General features: G+C 37.8%; 1 protein-coding gene across 19 annotated transcripts in view; it reads left to right on the top strand.

Annotated features, from left to right (window-relative positions):
• ZBTB20 (zinc finger and BTB domain containing 20) overlaps positions 1-24,294 on the top strand; it is a 635,479-nt gene that overhangs the window by 490,734 nt on the left and 120,451 nt on the right. For 18 of the 19 annotated variants that reach the window (XR_006415891.1, XM_044442007.1, XM_044442009.1 and 15 more), the window contains one exon: positions 20,560-20,693. Coding sequence is in view for 1 of the 19 variants with exons in the window: in XM_044442017.1 (XP_044297952.1) it covers positions 20,692-20,693 (2 nt within the window). In the remaining 18 variants the exon portion in view is untranslated. Of the gene's footprint in view, positions 1-20,559; positions 20,695-24,294 lie in introns of those variants that run through there. The other variant, XR_006415892.1, reaches the window with a different exon arrangement.

Genomic DNA, 24,294 nt, shown 5'->3' with positions numbered 1-24,294 from the left:
AATATACAAAAAAGAAGTATTCCCTCACAGCTGTTGGGATAATGCTGCCTTGTTTTCATACCAGACACAGGAGGCAAGATCAGATGAAGGGTGTTTATCCCTACAAGAAGAATACCTCTTTCAGAGCACATGCTGAATCATACATGTCCATGTCATTAAAGAAAGAGTACTGAGAGAGAAATAAAAATATAGAAGTGAAAGGGAAAACCCAGTAGTGAAACAAAATAATTGAATAAAATCAAAGGGAAGAGGAATGCCCAGCTCAGAGAATGTTGTAAATTATGGTACTACTGCAACAGTCAGAAAAAGAAAAAAGGGGGGGAAAAACCTAAATGGAAACATATGGAAATGTCCCCTGTTGTGTGTGCCCTAGAAATGTTTCAGAAGGTTCTGAATGTTGCTATGAAGGTACCAAGCACATATGTGGTGCTGCATAGAAAAATATTATTAACATTAATCACAACAGGCTTGCATTAGCTTGATTATTATTTCTATTTTATAATAGTGGAAAGAGGTATTTGCAGTTACTTATGTTGCAACATTGTTAAAAGAGTTGCTTTATATGAAAACTGTTTTAATATAAGTTTCTTCTGTCTTTCAATCCTGAAATGTCATTTTGGGGAAAGTTTTACAATAAAATTAATTCAGTTGTTTTAAAGTCATCCTACTATGTGAAATTGTTTCCAGCTGTTAAGTTTTCCATAATCTATTTTTCCTTCTTAAACATGCTCAGCTAATTAAGAAATAGCTGTGTTTTAAAATGTCAGGTTTGACATATACATAGTCATGAAAGAGAAGTAATAGCAGTGGCTCTGCCATGTTTGAAAGCTTGTTTTTTTAAAAATAAATAAATTAGCATTTTCAAATAGTAACTGCCATTTCAGTACCACATCACAAAGTTTCCTGATTTCTTAAAAAAGTTCTCATTTTCCAAATAATCTGCAGTATTCTATGCACTGTGATATCATCTCTAAAAATCTATAAGCATATGGTCAAAACCAGAGCTTAGACCTGTTTACATGATCAGACTCAAGATCAGTTTACAGGTTTAAGATGAAAAAAATCAGAGAACACACTAAGTAGAGACTCAAAACAATTTAAACAGGATGTTGGGCATGAAAACAATATTTTTATGGGTTGTACATACTCAGCATGTCTTTAAATCAGATAGCTAGAGCCTATTCATACAGTGTTAGCATACCAGGGCAGCATGCCACACGGTGCTTGGCATCTGGTGCACAAGACTGAGCATTCTTTCCATTCTTTTTGTTCACACGTATTTAATTTATTGTATTTATATTCTGCTTTTTCTCTATGGCATTAGAGGTAGCCTTCATACAGTAACAAAGCCCAGCCAAGCACTGGCAGACTCAGACTCAGACTATTTAGTTTCACCAAGGTCACCCATTGCATGATTTCAGACAATATAATATCCTTTTAAAATTATGTTTAAAATGCTATTTTAATTGGAATGTTTGACATTTTAAAGAACTGTTGATATTCGGAAAGGTGGTTTTCTTTAAACAGCCCACAAACCCCAGTTAGTGTTGACAGTGATTGTATCTGCCACATTATCCAGAAAGTCCCTATTCCTTCCTTTAATACTCAAGTGGGGAACTTTTCTGTTGAGGGCCACATTCAAGGATAACCTGATGCAGTCCATATACTGGGGGTGGGCAGAGCCAAAGCCTGGGGGGACAGCAGTAGGTGGGCCACCTTCTTTCTCTCGCTCTTTCTTTCTCTTCCTGCCTTCTTCTTTACCTTACTGTCTCTTTTCCTCTTCTCCCGCACTGAGCAGCCTAATGGGGAACAGGCAGATCATTTTTGCCAGAGGTCTGACTGATCGGTTTGCAGATGGCCTACATCTCATCAGTGGTCTGAACTGATCATTTTTGGAAATCAGGCCTAGAACTGTATGAAATGTGGCCACATTTTGCCCACCCTGCCTTACTATTTCAAGAAAACCCACCAGATTGTGTACAAAGGCAATAAGGTATCTTCTTCTCTATGTTCCCATTTCTCCATGCTGCTGCCAATTGAAAAAATTAGAAGGAAGCAACTGGCTAGTAGTACGCAGTCTTCTCTAATCTTTTAATAATAAACAGAAAGCATTCTGCTGTCCTGCAGGAGAAGCTAAGAGTTCTTCCATCATGAATCTTTTGAGAAATGGGGTACTCAGAAAATACTATGAAGTATTAAAAAACCTGGCCAGCCAGATGGGCTGTCTGTTGTGAGTAGGTGTGAGTCATAGTGGGGCCTTGAAAAACAACACAAAGCTGCCTTGCTCTGTGTAGGACTATTGTATATTCCACTAATACTTTTGCCTCTTCATGCACTGATCCACGGTCTCTTTCCAAATGTTGGCCCTTCTCCTTCTAGTCTGCTTAAGTGGCTTACCATAGCACAGACATTGAAGCTGCTGATCCTGATATCCCCATTCCATGCAATGCTTTTGAAAGCTTCTTCATTTAAACCTTGTAAAATACCAGGGACAGGGGAATCATTTAACAAATAAACCACTACTTTACAGCTCAAGGAAAGTCCTTTGGCTTCAATACAATATTTTAATTGCTCAGAATATGTATCACATACTGAAAAGGCTTTATTTTGTAATCAATGAACCTTAAAGAGCTAGAAGTGAGGTTGCTGTGGGAACCTTAACTTTAATTCATAAAAACTTAAAATTATCTCACCACCCTTTTCTTTTAAACATAAACTGACCCATGCCAGCTCATTGTTTCTAAAATGCAAAGATACACTGCTGTGTGTGAATTGTTATCAAATTTCAGCATCTACAGAACCACTTAAATTAGTACTGATCAACACTGCTTTATTTTAAACCAAGTGGCATAATAAAAAGCAAGGTTTAAAAAAAACCCAAAAATAAACAAATCCTACAGAACATTGTGTGCTCTGTTGTTCCCAGCCTCAGCAACAAGACAAAAGAAGAGGGAGACTTTGTTATTTGCTAGCTGTTAATAATCAAGAGAAGATCTGCCAGACAAGCTCTTGGAGAGCTCTGTCTGTCTGGGCCAGGTAGATGCGGCAATACACAAAGGACTTCACAGGAGAAGAAAGAGTGTTCATGGACAATGATTCAGCATCCTTAATTAAGATTTTCATTACTGATACATGCATTAAGGTTTTACAAATGCATGTGTTCAGACACTCTCATGTGCAGGTAGATATTTCTGATTCTGTATTAAACATAGCTTCAGCACTGCAAAATATCTATCCAGACCACTTCATGGAATCTATGTATATCCAAACTATATGCAATTTGTATGCTGCAGGTTTCTTATCACATACAGGCTCTGTGCAGAGGTTTGGATCAATGCAAAGAACTTGAGGGAAAGGGCTGGGACCAGTAAGCATGATTGTGATTAATGCCTCCCACAGCCCAATTTCCTGCCTCCTGCCCCATCCGTTTAAGGAACTAGTATGTGTAGTAGTCCTTCTCAGTAATTCAAAGTGGGAGACAGCTAGATTGGTGAATACAAATGGCAAGGTTTTCTCAGTGATGGGCCCTCAGTTAAAGAAATCCCTTCCTGCTGCTTTTTGCCTTACAACTTTGGTATAGGCTTTTAAGAAAGCTTTAAATGCTTACTTTTTTAAGATTATCTTTTCCTGAATATGCAAATAGTAGATGTGTTCCGCTATCATGAACATCAGTCAAACTTAGATTTATTTAATTTTGATAGTGTTATTTTTGTGTACCTATATTAATTGTGTCTAATGTTTGTGAGCTGCCCTGAGGCTTCGGCGAATGGGGCGGCATAGAAATTTTCTAAATAAATAAATAAAATGCCTTTATTGTTTGTAAGCTGCTTTGTAAGGATGTGTCTCTGAAAAGTGAGATATAAATATACTGAAATAAATGAATTCATCTTCAGGCCTTTCATCTTCCACATACCTTTTTTTCTATTGCTTGGAAAATTATATATGTCTGCGCACACACCGTCCTATGTTAGGACACTGATAGACAAATGGTATACTGGTTTCTAGCCTAGGGGTTCTTACTTGGCTGCCATCTGCAGATTCTCCCACACTATGTGCCTGTGCCATTGTCTCCAGCACTAGCCAAGGTGCAGGCACAGTGCTGTCCACTGTGAATATCAATAGACACTTTGGCAGAATGCACTTTAACCACTCACAATAAAATAAAATTGGACCTACTAAAAGTGGCTTTTCACTGGTATGAACTGGTAGATATCAGTTGGTTCAGAACAGAGCTGCCAGGCTGTTAACAGGGACCTGCAGGTATGAACATATACTGCCAGTCCTTTACCATCTACACTGGCTGCCAACTGAAGTTCGGGCCCAATTTAAGGTGCTGGTGGTGACCTATAAAGCCCTAAATGCCTAGGACCTGGACATCTGAAGTAGCATCTCCTTCTCTATGTGCCTGCTCACCCCTTAAGATCTGGGGGAGAGGTCCTTCTTCGGGAGCCCTCTATGAAAGAGATTAGGAGGGCGGCTACCTGGAAAAGGACCTTTTCTGTGGTAGGGCCCTGACAGTAGAACATTCTCCCCAGAGAGGTTCACCTGGCACCGACACTTTATTCCTTTCAGTGCCAGGCCAAAACCTTTTTATTTCCCCACTATTTTAAAGTGTGATTTTAATGTGTGGTTTTATTGTATAGCAATTAATTAGTATGCTGTGCTCCACCCTGTTTATTGTAAGACAGTCCCGAGACCTCAGTAGTAGATGAGATATAAAAGTTTTAAATAGATAGATATAGCACATTTTAAAAATTGGCTCTTCATATGGTTTTAATTTGGTAATGCAGTTTCTTCAGTATAAAATTGTTTAGAATATGCTGTAATAAAATATATTTTAGATTATTTAATTTGAATTTACATTTCATGGGAGGTAGAAAGGATGATACAAAGTAAACTGTATGAAAGGGTAATTGATGACAATTGTCTAAATAACAGTCTCAAGTCCACCTCTGTTCCATTGTTGCCAAATTTAGTTATCCCTGGTTGGCGTTGTACTATGTGTAAAAAAGGGGTTAATGTTTATGTGTCTATTTAATAATAGTGTTGTATAGAATGGTTAATATTTAATAAGAACCAAGCATCATAAATACTATTTGGATAGGGTAGAATATACAAATCGATTAATTGGTATAATTAACAAATTCATTAGTTAATTAATGTGTTGACTGCTGATCAAAAGCCCAGTGCAGTTTACAAATGCGGCAAGCAAAAGGAGCCTGAACCTCCTTAGCACCCTCTGTGAAAATGTTTTGTTATGCTATCACTGTTGCTAACAAGCTTTGAATGTCTCTGGATTGCTCCAGTGGTAAGAACCTGTGTGCTTGGAATCTTGGCTGAAGAACACAAAGGAATGAAAGAACCAAGGTCTAATAGGCAGTGACTAGTTTAGTTCATTAAATGCAAATTATATATTTATTCAGATGGTGGGCAGGTTAATTAATTAATAAGTTACACTTATATCTTGCCCTGTTCAAGCCTTGAAATCTTGTGGGGTAGATTAGGTTGAGGTAGAATGAGTTTCTCAAAGTTACGCAGATAAAAAGAGCTTCGAAGTTTCCCTCATTCAAACCCAAGACTCGAGCTATTGCATATAGTATATAGCACTTTTAGGGGAATTTATTACCTGAACTGGTATTTCTGCTTTACAGGTAGAAAACAAATGCTGTTGTCAACCTCAGTTTTTAAAAGACTTGATTGGATTCATTTAGTACAGTAATTTAACTCATCCTGTGTTAAAGATCACATTCTTTGACATTGGACCTGATCTATAGATAAGTGTTTTCATGGAAAAGAATTGAATTTGGGTTTTGGAAAAGGTATTTATTTTTGATTGGAAGAACTTTAGCTAAGTCAGGCCGAAATTTCTGCTGTCTCTAAAAGTTCTCAGACTTTAATTTTAATTATTTGTATTTTATCTGCTGATTTATTAATGAACAGCATAGTACATCAACTCTTAGTCCAGTCTATAATCTTGCCAAAGTTTAAATTCTGTTGGGTTATGTTTAAACATGCTGTACAGGAGGGGCCTGCATACACTAATAGTTTAGCAACCACAATTGTTTTATGTTTATTTGCAAAATACATGTTTTACTCTAATATGGCTTGAAAACTATGACCTCCATTAGGTGGAAAGTTGAGAAGCAAAATGTGATTCTGTTATCTGTTACGCTATCCCTTTTACTTGATGGCTGCCCCTGAGCAGACACATCCAACAGGTCCACCTAGATATAAGACAGGAGTGCAGTTGTAAGCACTCTTATTAGGCAATAAGTAATATTGAGCTCAGTGGGAAACTGAATTAGAGGGAACTTACTTCTAAGAAAACATGCATAGCATCAGTTTAGACTGATGGACTTTCTAATAGGCTGTCTCATTTTCCTGTGTTGTACAAAAATAATTGTTTTGTATTTGGCAATCAAATATCTGTCTAGACTGTGACACAAGCAGGGCCAGCATGAACAATGCTGATAGGTTTGTAATAGTTATTTCTTCATAAATACTACTTTTCCTTTTATGCAAAAATAAAAGAGAGAAGTCTTCTGATGAGACATTTAGGTTAATTCCTCCCTCCTCTCTGTTCAGTACCATGACATAGTAAAGTGATACAATTCTGCAGATCCATATCAGTCAGGGTTCAGGGCTGAGATTGTTTCAGTTGTCCTGGTCGATGATCTGCAAATGGAGTTAGAGGGATCATGACCCTGCTTTTTCTCTTAGACCTCTCAGTTGCATTTGATACTATTGATCATTAATTCTTCTGAACTGTTTGAGACTCTTGGGAACACTACTTTGCAGAGGTCCCACTTCTGTCTGATGGGTCAGTGTTAAAGAGCAGTATTAGGTGACTGCTGGTTTAACCCATGGGTCTTCTCTTGTGGAGTGCCTTATGGTTCCATACTATCTCCAAAGCTTTTTTATGCCTATATGCAACCTCTTGGGAGTGCAATGTCATCAGTATGACCCAGCTCTATTTCTCTTTTTCATCAAATGCTGAAGCATCAGTGGATTCGCTAGGCAAATTCCTATTTACCCCTATGGATAGGCTGAGGGGATCATGTTAAATTTAATCTAGACAAGGCAAAGTGGTTTTGTTGGGCCAGTTCAAAACCTGTGGGGTATGTGGTTTTGCCAGACCTAGATTGGAATACATGTTCCCTGAAGGATGATTTTTTGCAGTTCATCTGTGTTGCTGGATTCTGTGCTACAAAATCCAGGCTTTGGTTTTATCCAGTTTAGATTACTCCAACATACCCTGCATAGAAATGCCTTTGAAGATTATTTGGAAACTGCCATTCTAGGGCAGAATACTGGCATTCAGCTCCAGACAGGGATAAATCTTAGAAAACATATTACTGTTTTTACCTCAATTATATTGATTCTTGTACTTCCCAGTGCAGTTTGCAAGTGTTGATGTTGACAATTAAAGTCCTAACCATAACTAGCACCTACACACGTATGTATTTCTGTATGTATGTATTTCCCTCTGTTGCTGCTGGGAATTAGGGACATGTTAATAAAGCCATGTATACTAAATGGGGATTTGGGGGCGGGGGTTGGTCATCAGACCTTTATGCCCCCACCACACACACACAGCAGCATGCAAAATGGACATCTTGCCAGCACAGCACTGGACAATCAATGTGGAACACTTTGTAATAGCAGTAGAAATGTTACATGTTTCTCTATTTGATGTACCAATTATGGCAGGTTTTCAGAAGCGTCATAAATATCTCACCTGCTTGCTATACAGCACTTCAGTGTGATGTCTATCACTAGGATTAATCCATTTGTACCTCAGATTGCATCGAAGGTCTGAATGAATAAATTATTCTGCACCTGTTTTTTTTAGTGAGAATGTCTCCCCTTTTTCTTAAAGCCTTTCTGCAGTGCAACAAATTGCTTATTCATGATACCTAGCACTGCTGTTCTGTCTACAAGTCTCTCGATCTGCCATTGATAATAACTTTGCCACTGGATTTCTTGCTGCTGTTATGTATCTATTTTTGTTTCATTATAAATTAACAATAATTTTACTATTATTTAACATGTTTAAGCACCTGGAGTTTGCAGAGCACTACAGCAAATACAGGAATGGTGTGATCCTGAACAGAAAGTTTATAATCGAGTAAAAGTTTGTCCAGGCATAATTACGCACTAGACTGAAGTGATCTGGTGTAAGAGAGCTGTTGAATTCTTTGCTTTCAGGATCAAGCTATCGGCAACATTAATTGTGCAAAAGCAATTAACATGCAGATTTTAAAGATGTAAATAGTTGGTAGGGTGTGTGTGTGGGGGGGGGGAGTGGTACCAGGAATGAGCCTGGAGAATTTTACCCTTGTCCCTGCTGTGGTCCAGATGACCCCCCCCCCCATCTATTATTTGCATCAGGAAGGAGTTTTTCATTGGCATCAAGAGTGGGAGTCTGCTGTACTCACACTGGCTTAGCACTAATTCCCATAATCACTGTGGACCTGCAGTAACAACCATAAGTTGAAGCATCTTGCACTTCTGGACTTCAGGAATCAGAATTCTGGTTAGCCACTGTAGGAAATAAGATGCTGGAGTTGTTTATCTTTAAGTCTGGTCCAGAAGGACTCTTCTCATGTAGAGCTAGAGAAGCACAGCTTCAAATCCCCATTGGGTTAGCCCTGTAGAAGTGCCCTAGGTAATAGCTATCCACATCCTTCTGGGAAAGGTGGTCCTGTTGCTTACCTGTGGCAGCTGCCTGTCACACATGGTAAGCATATAGATCTGATGGTATTGAACTCTGAATGTTCTGTAAGAGAAATGTCAATAAACTTGTAGGGGTTTTGCTCTTTTGTTTTATTAATGTATCTGCTAGATAGTCCTCTTCCACTGATCAGATTTATGATTTAGGAGGGTTTTTGAGATGATATATTCTTGTACCTAATCTGAATCTTCTAGAGGTAAAAGAGTGTAGTGGGGAGACATGGACATATACAGCTGTTTAGAAAAGGGCTTATTGTATAATGCTATTTGTATTTATAGTTTTTGTTTTGTGGCAAGTTTTCATAGTTACCCTTTGAGGATTTCTAGTCTAGCTTATCAGAATCCACCAACAGTCCTTTTTGTAATATTCGCGTTTCCCTTTTGGTTCAGCCGAGCCCACTGACAGATCATTCAAATTCAATTGTTTTATGTCTAAGCCGAACAGCTAATTAAAGTAGGGATGATTAACCTGACTGGCAGTGTCGCTCTCTCACTCTCTCTCTCTTGCTTTCTCTCTCACTCCCTCCTGTTCCAATCAGTCTTGCTCGCTCGCTCGCTCGCTCTCATACACGCACACACGCTCACTCTCTCTGTCTTTTGCTCTACTGTTGTGCGTGTGTGTGTGTTTTTCCTCCTCTCTCCTAAACGTGGTCTGCTTGCTGATGGCAGAATGGCACTCGGAGATTTGTGCATTGTGTCTGGTTTCCTACGGGCAGGCTGACCCAGTGCCTCTAGGGACTTATCAATAGACCACTCAGAAGAGACAGAGACAGGAGAAAGGAGGAGGGTGGGGGGGAGACAGAGAGAGGGAGAGAGAGAATCAATATCAAGAATAGAAGGAGCTCCGAAGCCATTTTTTTATTTTTTTTTTTTATTTTTTTAAAAAAAGTGTATCAGGACTTGGGAAGAGGGTGACAAAGAAGGTTTTTCAAAGAGGCAGTGGAGGAGGTTCTAATAAATTTGGAAGGATACAGTTCCCTGTCTTGGGGAAAAGGAGAACTCCTGGCTGATTAGCATTCACACCAGGTATGAGATGTTCGGCTACCCCTTATCACTATGTCGCAACCGAGAGGGAAAGGCGCCTCTTTTTTTTCTCCCCCCCCCCCCCGTTTTTTAAGGCGATGGAGCGAGCGTGTATTTTGGTGTGTTTGTTGTTGCTTTGAGATGGGGGGTGTGGAGGGAAAAGAAGAGCTGTGGGCATTGGTGCGACGGGAGCAGGAAGAATGGAAGAAGCAGGGCAGTAGCGGCTGAGGGGAGCAGAGTCTGGAGTAGGTGGTTCTCCTCAGGCACCCCGAGGGGTTACCCAAGTTCATTCCGAGCAGGTGGATTTAGGCGGGGAGTTACTTAACGCTTGACCGCCAGTTTTGAAAAAAAGAAAAAAATCCCGCTTCCTATGTCTATTAAAGGAAGCGCCAATGTCTCTCTTTCTCTCCCCCCCCCCACGTCTCTCGCGCTGCCTCTCTCTCTCTCTCTCTCTCTCTCTCTCTCTCTCTCTCTCTCTCTCTCTCTCTCTGCGCTTCTCTTTTTTCCTCTTTTCCTAACCAGACAGCGGGAGGGTTTCTGGCTCCTAGCCAGCCCAAAAGCCTCTAAGTGTTTTGCACTTGTTTCAGGGAGTCGCTGCCCGGGGATTTCTCCCCCCTTTCCTCCAGCATTTTCACTAGAGAACAAAGAGTTCTTTACAAAGGAAAAAGGGGGGAGTGCAAGCTTAACGCCTGAGATATGTTTTCTTCTCTATTTTTGAGGATTCCCCCCTCTCTTTCTAATAGAAAAGAAACGGCGGTAGCACCAAAAAGAACCAAGCAAACCCCAAAACAAAAACAAAATGAGAAAGGATGTGATTCCTGTTTCCTGCCTAAATGGAAAGGTTGGGGGGATAAAAAGTGGTTTGATTTTTGTGTGTGTGGTCCTTCTAAAAATACCTGTTAAAAATGTAGCTGTTGCTTTGCTAACTTTTACCTGATGGGGTTCCCTGACGTAAAAGTTAAGCTCTTGTTGCAGCTCCCACCCCACATTTCCTTCTTTCTCTTCTTGTCAAGTTTATTTCACCTGGACTAATAGGAGCTGGAGGAAATGGAAAAGATGTAGTGCAAAACAAAATAAGGAGTTTGGGGAAAATTCTTCCATGTTTTACTAACTGCCCCCCCCCCAAAAAAAAGACTGTGGTAGAAAAGTCTGATATAACCATCTAGGGATGTTTTTTTCTGTGATCTTATTTAATCATAGTATGCTTGGTCATTTAAGAAGGTTGAAGGGCTTTATAGGTGTTGCAGTTTTGTCTTTCCAATAGGTGAAATCATACCTAAGCACTTACCTACAACCTTTGCAATCTGTGGAGCCATAGATCATATTTATATGCTCGATTTTTTATGTGTACAGATATATTATTCTTGTAGCTCAACCAATTGATATATAGCATTGCACAATATATTTTGGCTAGTACCATAATATTATAAAGTATATTGTTGAATCATTATTTCATAATGTATGGTACTTGGAATTATAGTAACAAACATTGACACTTTTCCATGTCATTAAATATAACTTGAGCATGCAGGTTCTTCAATATTTACAAACTCAAAGAAGGTATAGCTTTAATCAAAAACATCTCCACTAATTAATAACTATTTTTCTAAAAAGCAAAACAAAACAGTTCATTACAGCATGTGGGAACATGTATGTGTTCACCATCAATATGTACTATATATTCAGCATGTGTGGAACTAGATTAAAAGTAATTATAGGAATTATTTTGAGACACTAAGTCTGATTATCATTATCAGTTCTATTTTTATTTTTCATTCTACCCTTTCCTTAAAGAGGTGATCCATTACATGCACATATGTGCTGCATGTATTTATATAACACAGATTTTGGCAGCCCCACATACTTACTAGATGTTATTTCAGAAGGAATGTGTTATGTTTACTCAGGAGGTACAAAGACAAGTTTGTGCTACAGTGAACTGCTGAAATTCTGGAGTAACTTAACTGCGGCAGTTGGAGTGAAACCAGCCTCACAATGTAAATGTAAAGTGTTTTCTGATCCAACTTTACCCTCCAGGAATCCATAGTAGAACATAAAATGTCTCAGTAAAGAAAAGGGAACATAGAAATGCTGGACTCTTCCAATGTTGCTTTCAGTCTCCTGAAAAACAGTAGAAATTGAATAACTTTTGCCAAATTATTCCTTTTTATTTTAAAAGTTACCATTTTCAACCAATCATAACCATATTTGCATTTTTGTTATTTTATTATTTGTTTGCTGTGCTTTCTTCTGCCTTTAAAAATTAAAATATAATTAGACGAGTAATAAACAGGCTTGATCTTTGTTGTTTTCATAGAAAAGGGGAAGTTGTCTATACCTCCTTCATCTCTTTTCTTAAGATATCCTTTTCATGTTTGTTCTATGACCTGGTATATGTCCATTTTGTGCCTGTAATCCCAGAGGTGGCAACAGGAGGGAGGGGTAGTCTTGCCAAAATCTACATAAATCCCTCTAGTCTTGACTAAAAGGCATCTTCCATCAGCTATCTTTGCGTCCAGAAGTACAGTGAAAGATGATAGTTCCTTTTCTGAGATTCTTCATGGACCTGACCTAAGACTAAAGTATTCACAGTAGAAGAGAAAAGACAGAGAGAAGGGGGGGAGAGAAAGAAAAGAAAGAAAAAAAAACAGGGAAAGAAAAGCTCTTTGAGCAGGAACACACTGGCTCTTTCTTCCTTCAGGCAATCCGCTCCAGCTCCTGGCGAAGTGTCCTGCACTATCAGATATCATATGACTCTTTAGTTGGACTCCTGTTAGCAGAATGGGCCTGTTAGAACTCTGTTTGTTTTCTTTTCCTTTCATTTCCTTCTCCCCTGTTCCCTCCTGTTTTTGTGTCTGTGTCTCTGTGTGTATTCTTTTAGTTTCTCTACTTTTTGTTCACATGCTTTACATAAAGACAAAGCATTAATTAATTCCACAGCATGTTTTAAGTTAGCTGCCCAAATAAAAATGCATATAGGGTGTGTTATCCTTTTCAACCATTGCTTTTTCTTATGCATGCATATTCATATGTGCACACATTTTGATATTGTTTCTTTTCTGACTTTCGGAATAGGGTAGGTAGGAATCACCTTTCTTGATCTGAGTAGGAAGCAAAGAATTGCCATCAGTGTATGATTTGGATTTGTATAAACTTAAATGAAAATATTTTGAAGAGCAAAGTTTTCTGGTTTGATCTGTTTACAGAAATGTATGTATCCACATGAAATATACTGGAAGTTCAGGCAGTCCTAGTAGGAAAATGTTACTGAGGAAACTGAGTATAAACTAACTGTGTTATTCAAATTAAATCAAATATATGTATCTGTTATAATCTTTAGCAGTACCTGATGGTACTGTACCATGAATTATGGTACAGCACAATTTGTGGGAAAGTAAAATGGTTCTAGCCCTTCTTCTTCCTCTTTCTTGATTTCCTAGCAAAGTTTTTTAATGGTTTGTCCACAGCAGGTTGTGGTTAGAGATCACATATAGGAGTCAGATATACTAATGGCAGTTTTGACGATGGACCTGCCTAATTACCTCTGCTGATTTAGACATGTGACAGAAGTGATCCATAGCACTGATAAAATAGAAGCTTGAGGTGTAAAACTTCTATTTGAAAACGCCTTTGTTCTCTTGCCTGCTGTCTTATGCCTATTTACTTGTGTGTAAGTTATACTGATTTTAGTCAAACTTACTCTGCACAGGACTCAGCTGTAGTTTATACCTTGTGAGACCATCTCATAACATATTCAACATGCTGTAACTACCTGTTCCATGATGGTTCCTAAAGTAACTTTAGTTTTTATATCAAATTTCTCAAACATAGGTTGATTGTTTTTTTGTTTTTTTTTTTTTTCAAACTAAAAAGAGCCCATGTTACATTTTGTGAGACATGGTTTTTCTTAAGACTGTGAACCAAGGAAGAATGAATTTAATGGCATTTTCCCAGTTAGATTATTTTCATTCTATATATTTGCTTATAGTGTTTCTAGTACCAAATTCTAGCAGTTTGCTTCCTGATCTGGGCAAACAGTTGTTGAAGAATTTTTTTTAATTTACCTAATTAAGGAATATAAATTAAGTAGTTACTCTTTAGTAGTTACACATAATGTAGAACATTTATGTATAGTAGCTATAGGAATAGTCCAGGAAATCAATTTTTCAAATCTCACTTGAGCCACAGACCTTTAGGAAATCCTTATGTAACCCATTTTGCCACATCAGTCTTGTACCATGATGTACGAGTAATAATTATACTGACCTGTCTTGCTGTGTTGTTGCAAGAATTATTGAAATAATATACATGAAGCACTTCCATTCTTGAAATGTGCTACATGAATGCTAAGTATTTATTATTATTTTGCTAACTAGATGCTATGCAAAAACCAAGCATGCTATTGTAGTAGAACTATCATAGTCACGGTCCACATTTCTTATCTGGCAGCAGAATATTTTCTTACAAAATTGCCATTTCTTGCACTTATTCCCAACAGTTTTAAAAATATTTCCCATTCTTACTTTCTCATAGCCCACTCCCAAAATATGAATTTGACTAGAAAAGCTGTAAATGCAGAGAACATTTTAAGGCTTTTTACACTCTGACATTATTTTCAGTATTTCATACTGGCATGTAGTAATTGAAGAAGTTCCAGTTTGATTCTGTTTTAATGATTTCGGAAATGACTGTTATGAACATTTAAAAATGGTGCACACCTAATATGCATAATGCAATGCATTACCCATTAATTTCCACACATACTAAGGCTTTCAATAGTCCACACAATTCACTGTGCATATATTTATTTGTGAGACTTTTGTTACTGTAAAGTTTCGAAATATCCCAGACAGCTGGTTTTGAGGTTTCTAGCAATTTGACTGTGGCACCTGTTCAGGACTGACACCTTACACATCTGATGATGGATCTCTGAAAAATTTAGGCATACAGTTTGGAATTTGAAACATTTTCCAAGCCCTGCAGGTAAGTATTAATCTGATTTGCTAGTCTGTACAGAAATAAGAGTTGGGGCAAAGCTGAGAACTTTATCATCCATGAAGAAAAATTGTTCTGGCTTAATACACATTTTCTTCAAGAAATCATAGTCTAATTGCCCCCTTTTAACATTGAAGTTTGCAGTCCAGGAAGAACTTTTAAAATGAATACAGTAAAACCTACACAATGGTTCCAGTGATGATCAATTGTTTCAGTTTATAACTATATCATGTACATTGCAGACAGAGCTGAAAGGATTGCAGTTGGTTGTTGGAAGAGTGCAAAAGTAACTTGCTCTGATGTGGGCCAAGTAATCTACTGGTTTTATACTTTTAGCACAGCCTTAAGTATATGTCTAGGTAATGCGTGCTACCAGTTCATTTTATTTTATTTAAGAAACAAGCATACTAGAGCCTAGTGATTATTTAGATGGATGTTTGCCAAGGGGAAAACCAGCTTGTGTAACACGTGTGTCATTGGTGCAACAGAGTGTTGCTTAAAGGCCACTAACAAGATAACTACTGAGAGAAGAAGCAGATTTTCCTTTAGTATGATAAGCTGTACTGTTGCTTTCAGATGCCAGAGTTTTCTAGTTTAATTTCTTGCTGAAAATGAGTTTTTATATCTTTCTTTGCTAAATCTTTCATTTAGCAGCAGTTCACTTGGTTACCTTCTTGTATTCAGAACTAGTCACAGCAAGCCTGGAAGTGTGGATTTAGTTTTGCCACACTTACCTTTTTACAAGTTTTATTATTGTTATACTGTAATAGTACATCTTCCCAATGCCTTTTATTTTTAGCAGTTTAGATTGCAATATTATCCTTACTTACTTGGAATTAAGATCCATTAAACTCAGTGGAGCTTTCTTCTGAATAGGAATTGCCCTATTTGATGGTATTGATAACCACCTTTTCAGAGAACATTAGTAAACTGAGTTTTTCTTAGGACTGTTTCCTTCTTCATCCAGGAATAATAAAATGAAAATCAGAGAGTCAAACAAGCACAGTTCTGATTCTGTATTAAGTGCTAGTTAGTATTTCCCCTTCGTGCTTTAACTAGTTTTTTAAAAACCAACAAAACAATAACAAAAAATTGTATCTACTGAACTGTGCCATATTGTATATGCCTAATTATTTTTAAGACCAAGTGTATTCTTCCTACATAAATCCCCCATTTTATGATATATAAAAAGGTACATCCCAAATTTTATGTAGTTTATCAGGGCTGCTTGAAATGTAAGGCTTCTAATACCCATATCTAAAAAATACAGTTTCAGCCCAGTGCCTCTAGATCACTTATCACACAGGTGATTTTTCTTGACATTTCCCCCCTACAGTTAAAGTTCTTAATTTTGATATTGCAGTTGAGATATGTTTCACAAGAGTTTGTGCTTACTGCTGTTCTCAATGAAATCAAAATTGTGAACTGAATTGGTTCCTTCCATTAAGAATTCCCTTGGCATTCCTCAAAGACTTGTTTTCTGCTCAGGCGGTCTTTTAAAGTTCTGGCCATATTAAGAGTAGAAAAGGAGCTAGTCTGTTAATGCAGTCTTTTCATTACCCCAGATAATAAAATTTCTCTGTGACCTGCTAATCTCTACTATGTATCCCAGAAAGCCTGCAGATCTAGCGTGAGAAACAATTTCTGTTCCTTCCCTACAGAAAATAAGTTCTGTAATTATTTTTCTGGCCAGAGAATCAGGAAATACCAAAGAAAATTATGTGTGTTTAGAAAGTTGCCAAAGTCTTTGCCTGTGAGGAGATCAGCTGTTGTTTTCTTTCTTTAAAAAAAATCCTCTGCTTTGTGAGTCCTCTGTTAATTTTACAGCATTTGTACAGAAATCTCCAGTAACACAGTAAACTGGTAACAAGCAAAATAAGACATATCTGCTGTAGTTTATATAATGTTGCTAACAAGTTTCTCTCTAACACTTTGCTCTCCATTTCACGTACACATTTTTTCCTGGGTTAGTAGGACATTCTATACTGCTCTTAGGAGCAAATTACATATTATATGCAAGTGAAATAACCTATGGTTTTAACTAGAAAAGCAGTAAGAAGAAAGACGAATGGTTAACCTTTTACAAATAGCTGTTTTTCTACTTAAAATCTCTTTCTTCAAACTGCTCCTTCCCCTACTACTTACTACATTCAAAATTCATGTAAATTCCTGCTAAAACACTGGGGATTTGATACACCTAGCAGGGTACCTCCTACATAACTTTTTCAGTGGATGGATGAGCCCCACATTCACATTCTGAAAGCAGCCTCTGGTGCTCCTGGACCACTTATAAAATTCAGTAGTTTTGCTTTGTAATCATTAGCAGCTTCAGGCACTAATGTTTTAAATGCCAGTATGGGGGTGGGGGAGTATGTGAAAAGATATGGCAGAAAATGGCTGTAACCAAGCACTACATTAGCTTGGATGCATGTGTTTATCCTCTCCTACCCCAAAGAATAAGTCTCCAAAGTGCTGAAACATTTATAAATAGATATATATTGTAACCTGCAACCATAGCACCTTCTTTTGACTTAGCACATTTATTGGTCTGGATAGAACAAGGATTGTATGATTGTACTTCCATGCCAGCCCATTAAAAAGTTCTCTGGATAGCTTACAATAACACAACCATTTTAAGCTGAACCGTACAATGAAATATGGTATAAAGTATGACAACAGAACTATTAGCAACCCACAGTAAAACACAGATTTTAAAACTGAGACCCAGATTAAGTCCTGATTGAGAAAAAATGGTTTTTAATATGGTACAAGAAAGACAGGCAGTGGTAACCAGACCACTCTTGGAAACCTGTTCCACTATTGAGGGTCCACAAAAGGAAGGGTCCATTATGTGAAATTCTCCTAACACATAGCTATTTCACACCTTACATATTGACAAAAGCTATATTGCCATTTCAAGTCTACTTTTGATGGGAAACAGTAGTCAATTTTAGCTCCTTGGTATAGCTAGATATATATGATCGCATATATGTTACTTGTTACACATTATTTTTCCATGTACATATCAAGATGCTTCAAAAAGTTGTCTGAAAATGTAAGGCTTTTATTTTAGTAGGTTGGAGCATACATATCTAGGATGAATGCAAATTAGAGTATGCATTATGATTGTAAACCTGTATCATTATCATTTGCTTCCATATATTCTTTGTAAAGATTCAGTTGCATATAAGAATTTTATTTTATTCACATAAACTATGAATGATTAGTCATTCTTAAAACACTACTGCTTTATACTCTAGAGCTGGTTAAATTTCATAGAGGAAAACAGATGCATGTAGGAAGAGGTGAACATAGACATGCATATAGATTACAGAAAAACATTTTGATATCCCCAAGACATTTCAGTGATTAACAGTAATATTCATTTTATAGCACCGATCAGGCAATGTCAAGATTTTTAAAAATAAATATTAACTATTAGAAACTTACTATAGCATTCTGCTATTAGCATTATTTAATGCTTTCTAACACCTATATGTAATTGCTGAGCAGTTGTTTGTAATTCTAGAGAGTTGTCTTATCAATATGTTGATGACACCCAGTTCTGTGTTTCTTCTTTGTCAAATCCATAAGTAGTGGTGGATTCCCTGAACAAATAATGTAGTTGTAAACTGGCAGAAGATTAACAAAGCTTATTCCAGACTACACACACACACACACACACACACACACACACACACACACACACGAACTGACCTAGAGCTCTCTTCAAAAATAGAACAAAGAAGGAACATGGGAACCACAGATCAGTCAGTTTGACATAAATCCTTGGGAAAATTCTGGAGCAGATTAAGACAATCTGCAAACACCTTGAAAACAACACAGTGATTACTGGAAGCCTGCATGGATTTGTCAAGAACAAATCCTGCCAGGCTAGTCTGATTCCATGTTTTAATCAGGTGATTTACCTGAAGACTTTGAGAATGTTGTGGCCATAATATATATTGACTTTAGCAAAGTTTTTGACAAAGTTACCCAGTTTCTGGAACCAGTACTCTTTAACATTTTTATTAATTATTTGGATTAGGGAGTTCAGGGAATACTTAACAAATTTGCTGATGACCCAAAATTGGATGGGATAACTCATACTCCAGAAGACAGAAACAAAATTAAAATGATCTTGATAGGATGGAGTTCTGGGCCAAAAAAAAAAAAAAAAAAAAAAAAAAAAAATTTTATTAACAAAGTGGGAATTTATAACCAAAAAAAAAAAAAAAAACAGAATAAAATTTTATAGAAACAAATGGCAAGTTCTGCACCCAGGAAAAAGGAACTAAATGCATAGTTAGAGATGGGGCATATTTGGCTGAACAATATTACAAAGCAAGCATTATCTTGGAATTGTAAATCACAAACTGAATATGAGTTAACAATGAGATATAGCTACTAAAAGGCTAAATACCATTTTGGGATGCATTACAGTAATAGAATTATCACCTTCAAATCATGAGAAGTGCTAGTTCCCCTCTACTCAGCCCTGGTTAGGCCTCATCTTGAGTATTGTATGCCATTCTGGGTACCACCACTTAAGAAGAATGCAGATAAACTGGAAAAGGTTCAGATCAGGGAACTGAAAGCTGAGCCTGCAAGACTTGGGTGTGTTTAGCCTTGAGAAAACGGGAGCATGCCTCTTTGGGTAGTTGGAAGATTGTCACAGAAAGGAGAACCATGATCTTTTCTCAGTCACCCCAGCTTGCAGGACATAGAATAATAGGCTCAAGTTACAGGAAGTCAGATTCCAACTGACTGTTAGAGCAGTACAGCAATGGGACCAATTACCTAGGTGGGCCATGGGTTTCGCCATACTGGAGGTATTCAAGATGCAGCTAACAGCCATCAGTTAGGGATGCTTTAACTTAGAGTCATGCACTGAGCAGGGGGTTGGACTCAATGGCTTTTTTAGCTCCTTCCAAGTCTACTATTCTATGATTCTAGAATTAGTAGGACTGTGGATTTTCCTATCTTGCTACTGTTATACTGCTAATGAAGGACAAGGTATGAATACTTACAGACCATACTTTGCTACAAGCTTCCCAGGTAACAATTATGGGCAAGAGGGTCTTATCAAATGAGATCAGTGTGCTATTTGCAGTACTTTCATCACTGAAATTTGGCCCGAGTTATCAATGTTTTCAGAATTTCATGGTTGGATTACTGCAATGTGCTCAGTGGACACTGCCTTGTTTTGATGGGGCAGGTAATGAAGAACACTGTGAACCTACAGGGTATTGCTGTATTGGCACATCTACAGTGCCTTGCCTCTTTGCTTCTGGGCCCTGTTCTACATGTTGGTGTGGATCTTCAAAGTTTCAAACAATGCAGTTCTTGCATACCAGTTAGTTCCTCTTGCCTCATATATGTCTATATGGTGTTAGATCTATGTAGAGCACTCTGTTGTATATCTACCCTTCTTTTATTTTTTTAAAAAAATTGGGCCACTTTTCAAGTAAACCTTTTCAAGATCTAGGAATTGAAAGGACCTAGGCTTTCACTGTGGAACATCATTGCTATGGAATGCTTTCCTTATTGAGGTGCACATAGTGGTTATTTTGGAGCATGGCAAAGAAACCTGACTTTTTTAAAAATCAGCTTGCTTGTTCATTTTACTTGTTTTTAAAATTTTGTTTAACTCTGGATCTTTTTACTATCCACTTTACCTTTTACTGTAGAGTTTCAGTGCTTGTTATTGTCAGGTGCTTGATTGCTGTAAGCTGTTTTAGTTGCAATGTGAATATGGAGCAGCTGGTTTATAAATAGCTAAATAAATAAATAAATTGTGTTTTACAGACAGACAAGCATTTTCATACAACTTTGTTGAAGTTCCATGTTGACCAAGTCTGCATAAGAGCCAGAAAGCAGATTTGCAGATCTTGAGTTCTGGGTGCTTGCTCTAAACAAAAATTCAGAAGACTTCTTTGAATGTAAGTTAACATATTAACATTGTTATTAACATATTGGTTTTCTTTCCTATACTTTTTCCATTTTTGATCAGTTTTATTACTGAATAAAAAAATGAACATTGATCTTACATGCTTGAATGCAGATGAGCTGTTCTTATTTCATATCTTTGTTTCATTTACTCTTTGTCATTTATTCGTTTTAAAGCATATCTTCCTCTAGAATTTCAAAGTAAAATGGCATAGATAAACATGTTCTACCCAATGAAGTTACTGCAATGTGTCCTTGCTTAAACCTTAAGAACCACCATGCGTCAGTGCACAAACAGGATAAGATTCCATTTAGGGAGCATGGGAGGACATATTTAAAAGTGTGGATTTCATCTACATTCTGTGCCTAAGAATTATGCTACATGATAAACACTGTTTAGTGCAATAGTGGGAAATTTATGGTAACCAAGAGCCACTTTCCATTCAGGACTCCCTGTGGGCCACACTTCTGGTGCCGTGCTGATAGCCATACTCTGTCATGTGATCTGCAACAACTCCAAGATCCTTCTCATTTGCAGTATTGTTGAGCCAAGGATTTCCCATCTTGAAGTGGTGCATTTGGTTTCTTCTTCCTCAATGGAGGACTTGGCATTTGTCCCTACTGAATTTCATTCTGTTGTTTTCTGCCCAGCATTCTAACGTATCAGGATCATCCTGTATGATAACTCTGTCTTCCAGAGATAAGATACATAGTACTATAGACAGAGTGCTAGAATGTTCCTACTAGTGTTCCTAGGTATTTGCTATTCCTGCTAGCTTTGTGCCATCTGTAAATTTAATTTTTTCCTTGTACTTCCTAATCTAAACCATGATTTTGAGTCTGATTTTGCAGCCAATTTTGACTCCACCTAATGGTTGCACTATCTAGCCTGCTTTTTGCTAGTTTGGTAATCCAGATATTGTGGGGCACTTTGTCGGAGGCTTTGCTAAATTCTAGATAGATAACGTCCGCAGCATTCCCACCGTCCATTTGGAAGGTTACCCAGTCAAAGGTGAAATTAGATTAATCGAGCAGGATTTTTTCTTGAGAAATCCATGTTGGCTTCTCGTAATTACTGCATTGTCTTTGAGGTGTCTGCAGACTGTTTGTTCTAGAATCTTTCCAGGGACTGATGTCAGATTCTATAGTTCCCAGGGTCATCTTATTTTCCTTCCTTATGGATAGGGACAATATTAGCCCTTCTCCAGTCATCTGGCACTTCCCCTGTCTTCCCAGAATTCTCAGAGATGGTCCACAGTGGTTCTGAGCATTCTTCTGCTAGTCCTTTAATGACTGTAGGATGAAGTTGATTGAACCCTGGGGATCTGAACCCATTTAGCCCCAATTAGAAGTTCCTTGACAATTTTCCCATCAGTCTTGCTCTGCCATCCTTCCCTTCAGTTTGCACTACACCTTTGTCAGGAAGGTTGTAGGTTTTTCTTTTGGGAGAAGATTAAGCCAAAGTAGGATTTGGGCGCTTCTGCCTTTTCTTTGTCATCTGTTATCATTGTTCCATCCACAGTGAGTGGCTGAACTCCCTTCTCTTTTGTTTGTCTTTTGCTTTGGACTTATTTGAAGAAGGCTTTTTGTTGTAGTAGTTGATGTTGTTGTTTTTAGTTGTCTTGCTGGCCTCAGTTCACCAATCACTTTAGCCTTCCTGACATCATCCCTGCAGTTCCTTGCTACTTGCTTATATTGTTCCCTTTTAGCCTGCCCTTCCTTCCATTTACTGTACATGTCCCTTTTTGTTTTCAGATGATCACTTAGCTTTTTGTGAAGCCACATGGGCTTCCTCTGTTGTCTACCACTCTTTTTCCTTTTTGGAATTGTTTGTAGTTGAGATTTAAGCATGTCTGTAAAAAAAATAAGAGATCCCACCCTTCCTGGGCTCCTTTTTCCTCTATGTCTTGCCATGGGACTTGGTTAATCATCACCCCGAATTCATTACAGTTGGCTTTGTTGAAATCCAAGGTACATATTTGGCTACATGTAGTTTTATCTTCCTGTATAACTGAGGATTCACATAGGCATGGTCACTTTCTCCCAGAATTCCCATAGCTGCTACTTTGTCCACAACATCCTCCCTGTTGATTAGGATTAGGTCAAGTAAAACTGTAGTTCTAGTCCCTGCTTTATCCTCTTGCCTGGTTCATTTTTTCTATATCCTTTTTTAGTGGAGTACCCAGGACTTCTACTCTTGTACTTAAGCTGAAAGGAATTCCTGTGATTTCAGGAGGTCTAGTAATGTTCTGTGTGTGCCTCTCACTATGCTATGTCCCTGTAGTGAATGCAACAAGTGTGCAGCATAATTCCCTTTCCCCAGCCTCTCATGGTCATCCCAAATCCCTTCTCCTATAATTTTGAAATGAGGTTTTTAGCACTATTTTATTTCCACCCCACTCACCTCACCCTCTCTCCTTTTCCCTTTGTAGCAGGTAAAGATGAGTGGGTTCTAACTGTAGTCTTTTATCATATTTCATCAGGCTATCCAGAACTGGTTTTGTATTACAAACAGGATAATAGAAAGATTGTTAGCAAGAAACATCCATCAAGGTAATGAGCCTGCTAATTAGAGATTGAATACTACTTATGCTAGAAGTCAATTCCAAACAGAATCCCCCTCCTCCCTTCCCCACCACAGTGAAGTGAGCCTCAGCCTCAGGGAAATTCCTGCTACTTGAGGGCCAGATGGTAGGAATGCCGGACTAGGTTTACTGACTAGATTTCTTGACCTGGCGTCAAATGATAGGACCGATTAGGTTATATACCTACCAAGGCATCCCTTGAACTCATGGGGATTTGGTTCTCACCAGCTGCTGGACTTATGTCAAAGCTTGCTAAACTTGGAATTTCAGCGAAGAATTCCAACCACCCCTCCAGCTCTCACCTTCAGTCTGAGGTACTCTCCTAGGAATGCTGTATCTTGGAAGAACTTGATCTAATCCCTTCACCTGATGTATGTGTGTGTTTAAACTAAAAAAAAAAATTGTTTGCACAGGCAAGTGGGTTGTAGTTCCACTTCTAAATAAACATATTTACAAGGGAGCTGTTAACTTTTGCCTTTTCTGGACAGTTTCACACCCAGGCAAGGAAATTCTCCAACTTTCTTTTTCTAATAAATTACTTGATTTTTTTCTGGTCATTTCCACGACCAAGCTAGGAAACCTGCCTGGTTGATTTTTCTAATCAATTTCAAACTTTCATTGAGTTTGGTATATATGCACTGCTTTTGATCATCTTATGGTTGATAATGCCAGGAATGGACCACAGGTTTTTCATGTTAACCATGGTGTTAACCCCAACTCTACACCATCACCAGGTTAAAATTAATCAGGGTTTATAATTGGAGCAGGAGTACATGCAAGTTTGCTTCCCATTGCTTAATGGTAATTAAGAGATTGTCACCATTATGTTGTACTAGAGCAGTATGCACTCTCTGTAATATTTCACTATGTTTCCATTTTAGATACCTTAGCATTTTTTTCTTGTATATCTGCAGCAGCTGCATTTTGAGGGATGCCTCTCAAGGAACCCTTTTAAAATAAAATAGTGTCATAGTACCACACTTTTAAAAAACAAACTTGCTCATTCCTA

Source organism: Varanus komodoensis, unplaced genomic scaffold, assembly GCF_004798865.1.
Source record: "Varanus komodoensis strain SLA01 unplaced genomic scaffold, ASM479886v1 scaffold4, whole genome shotgun sequence".
Lineage (NCBI taxonomy): Eukaryota > Metazoa > Chordata > Lepidosauria > Squamata > Varanidae > Varanus > Varanus komodoensis.
This window is presented reverse-complemented; position numbering and strand designations above follow the sequence as displayed.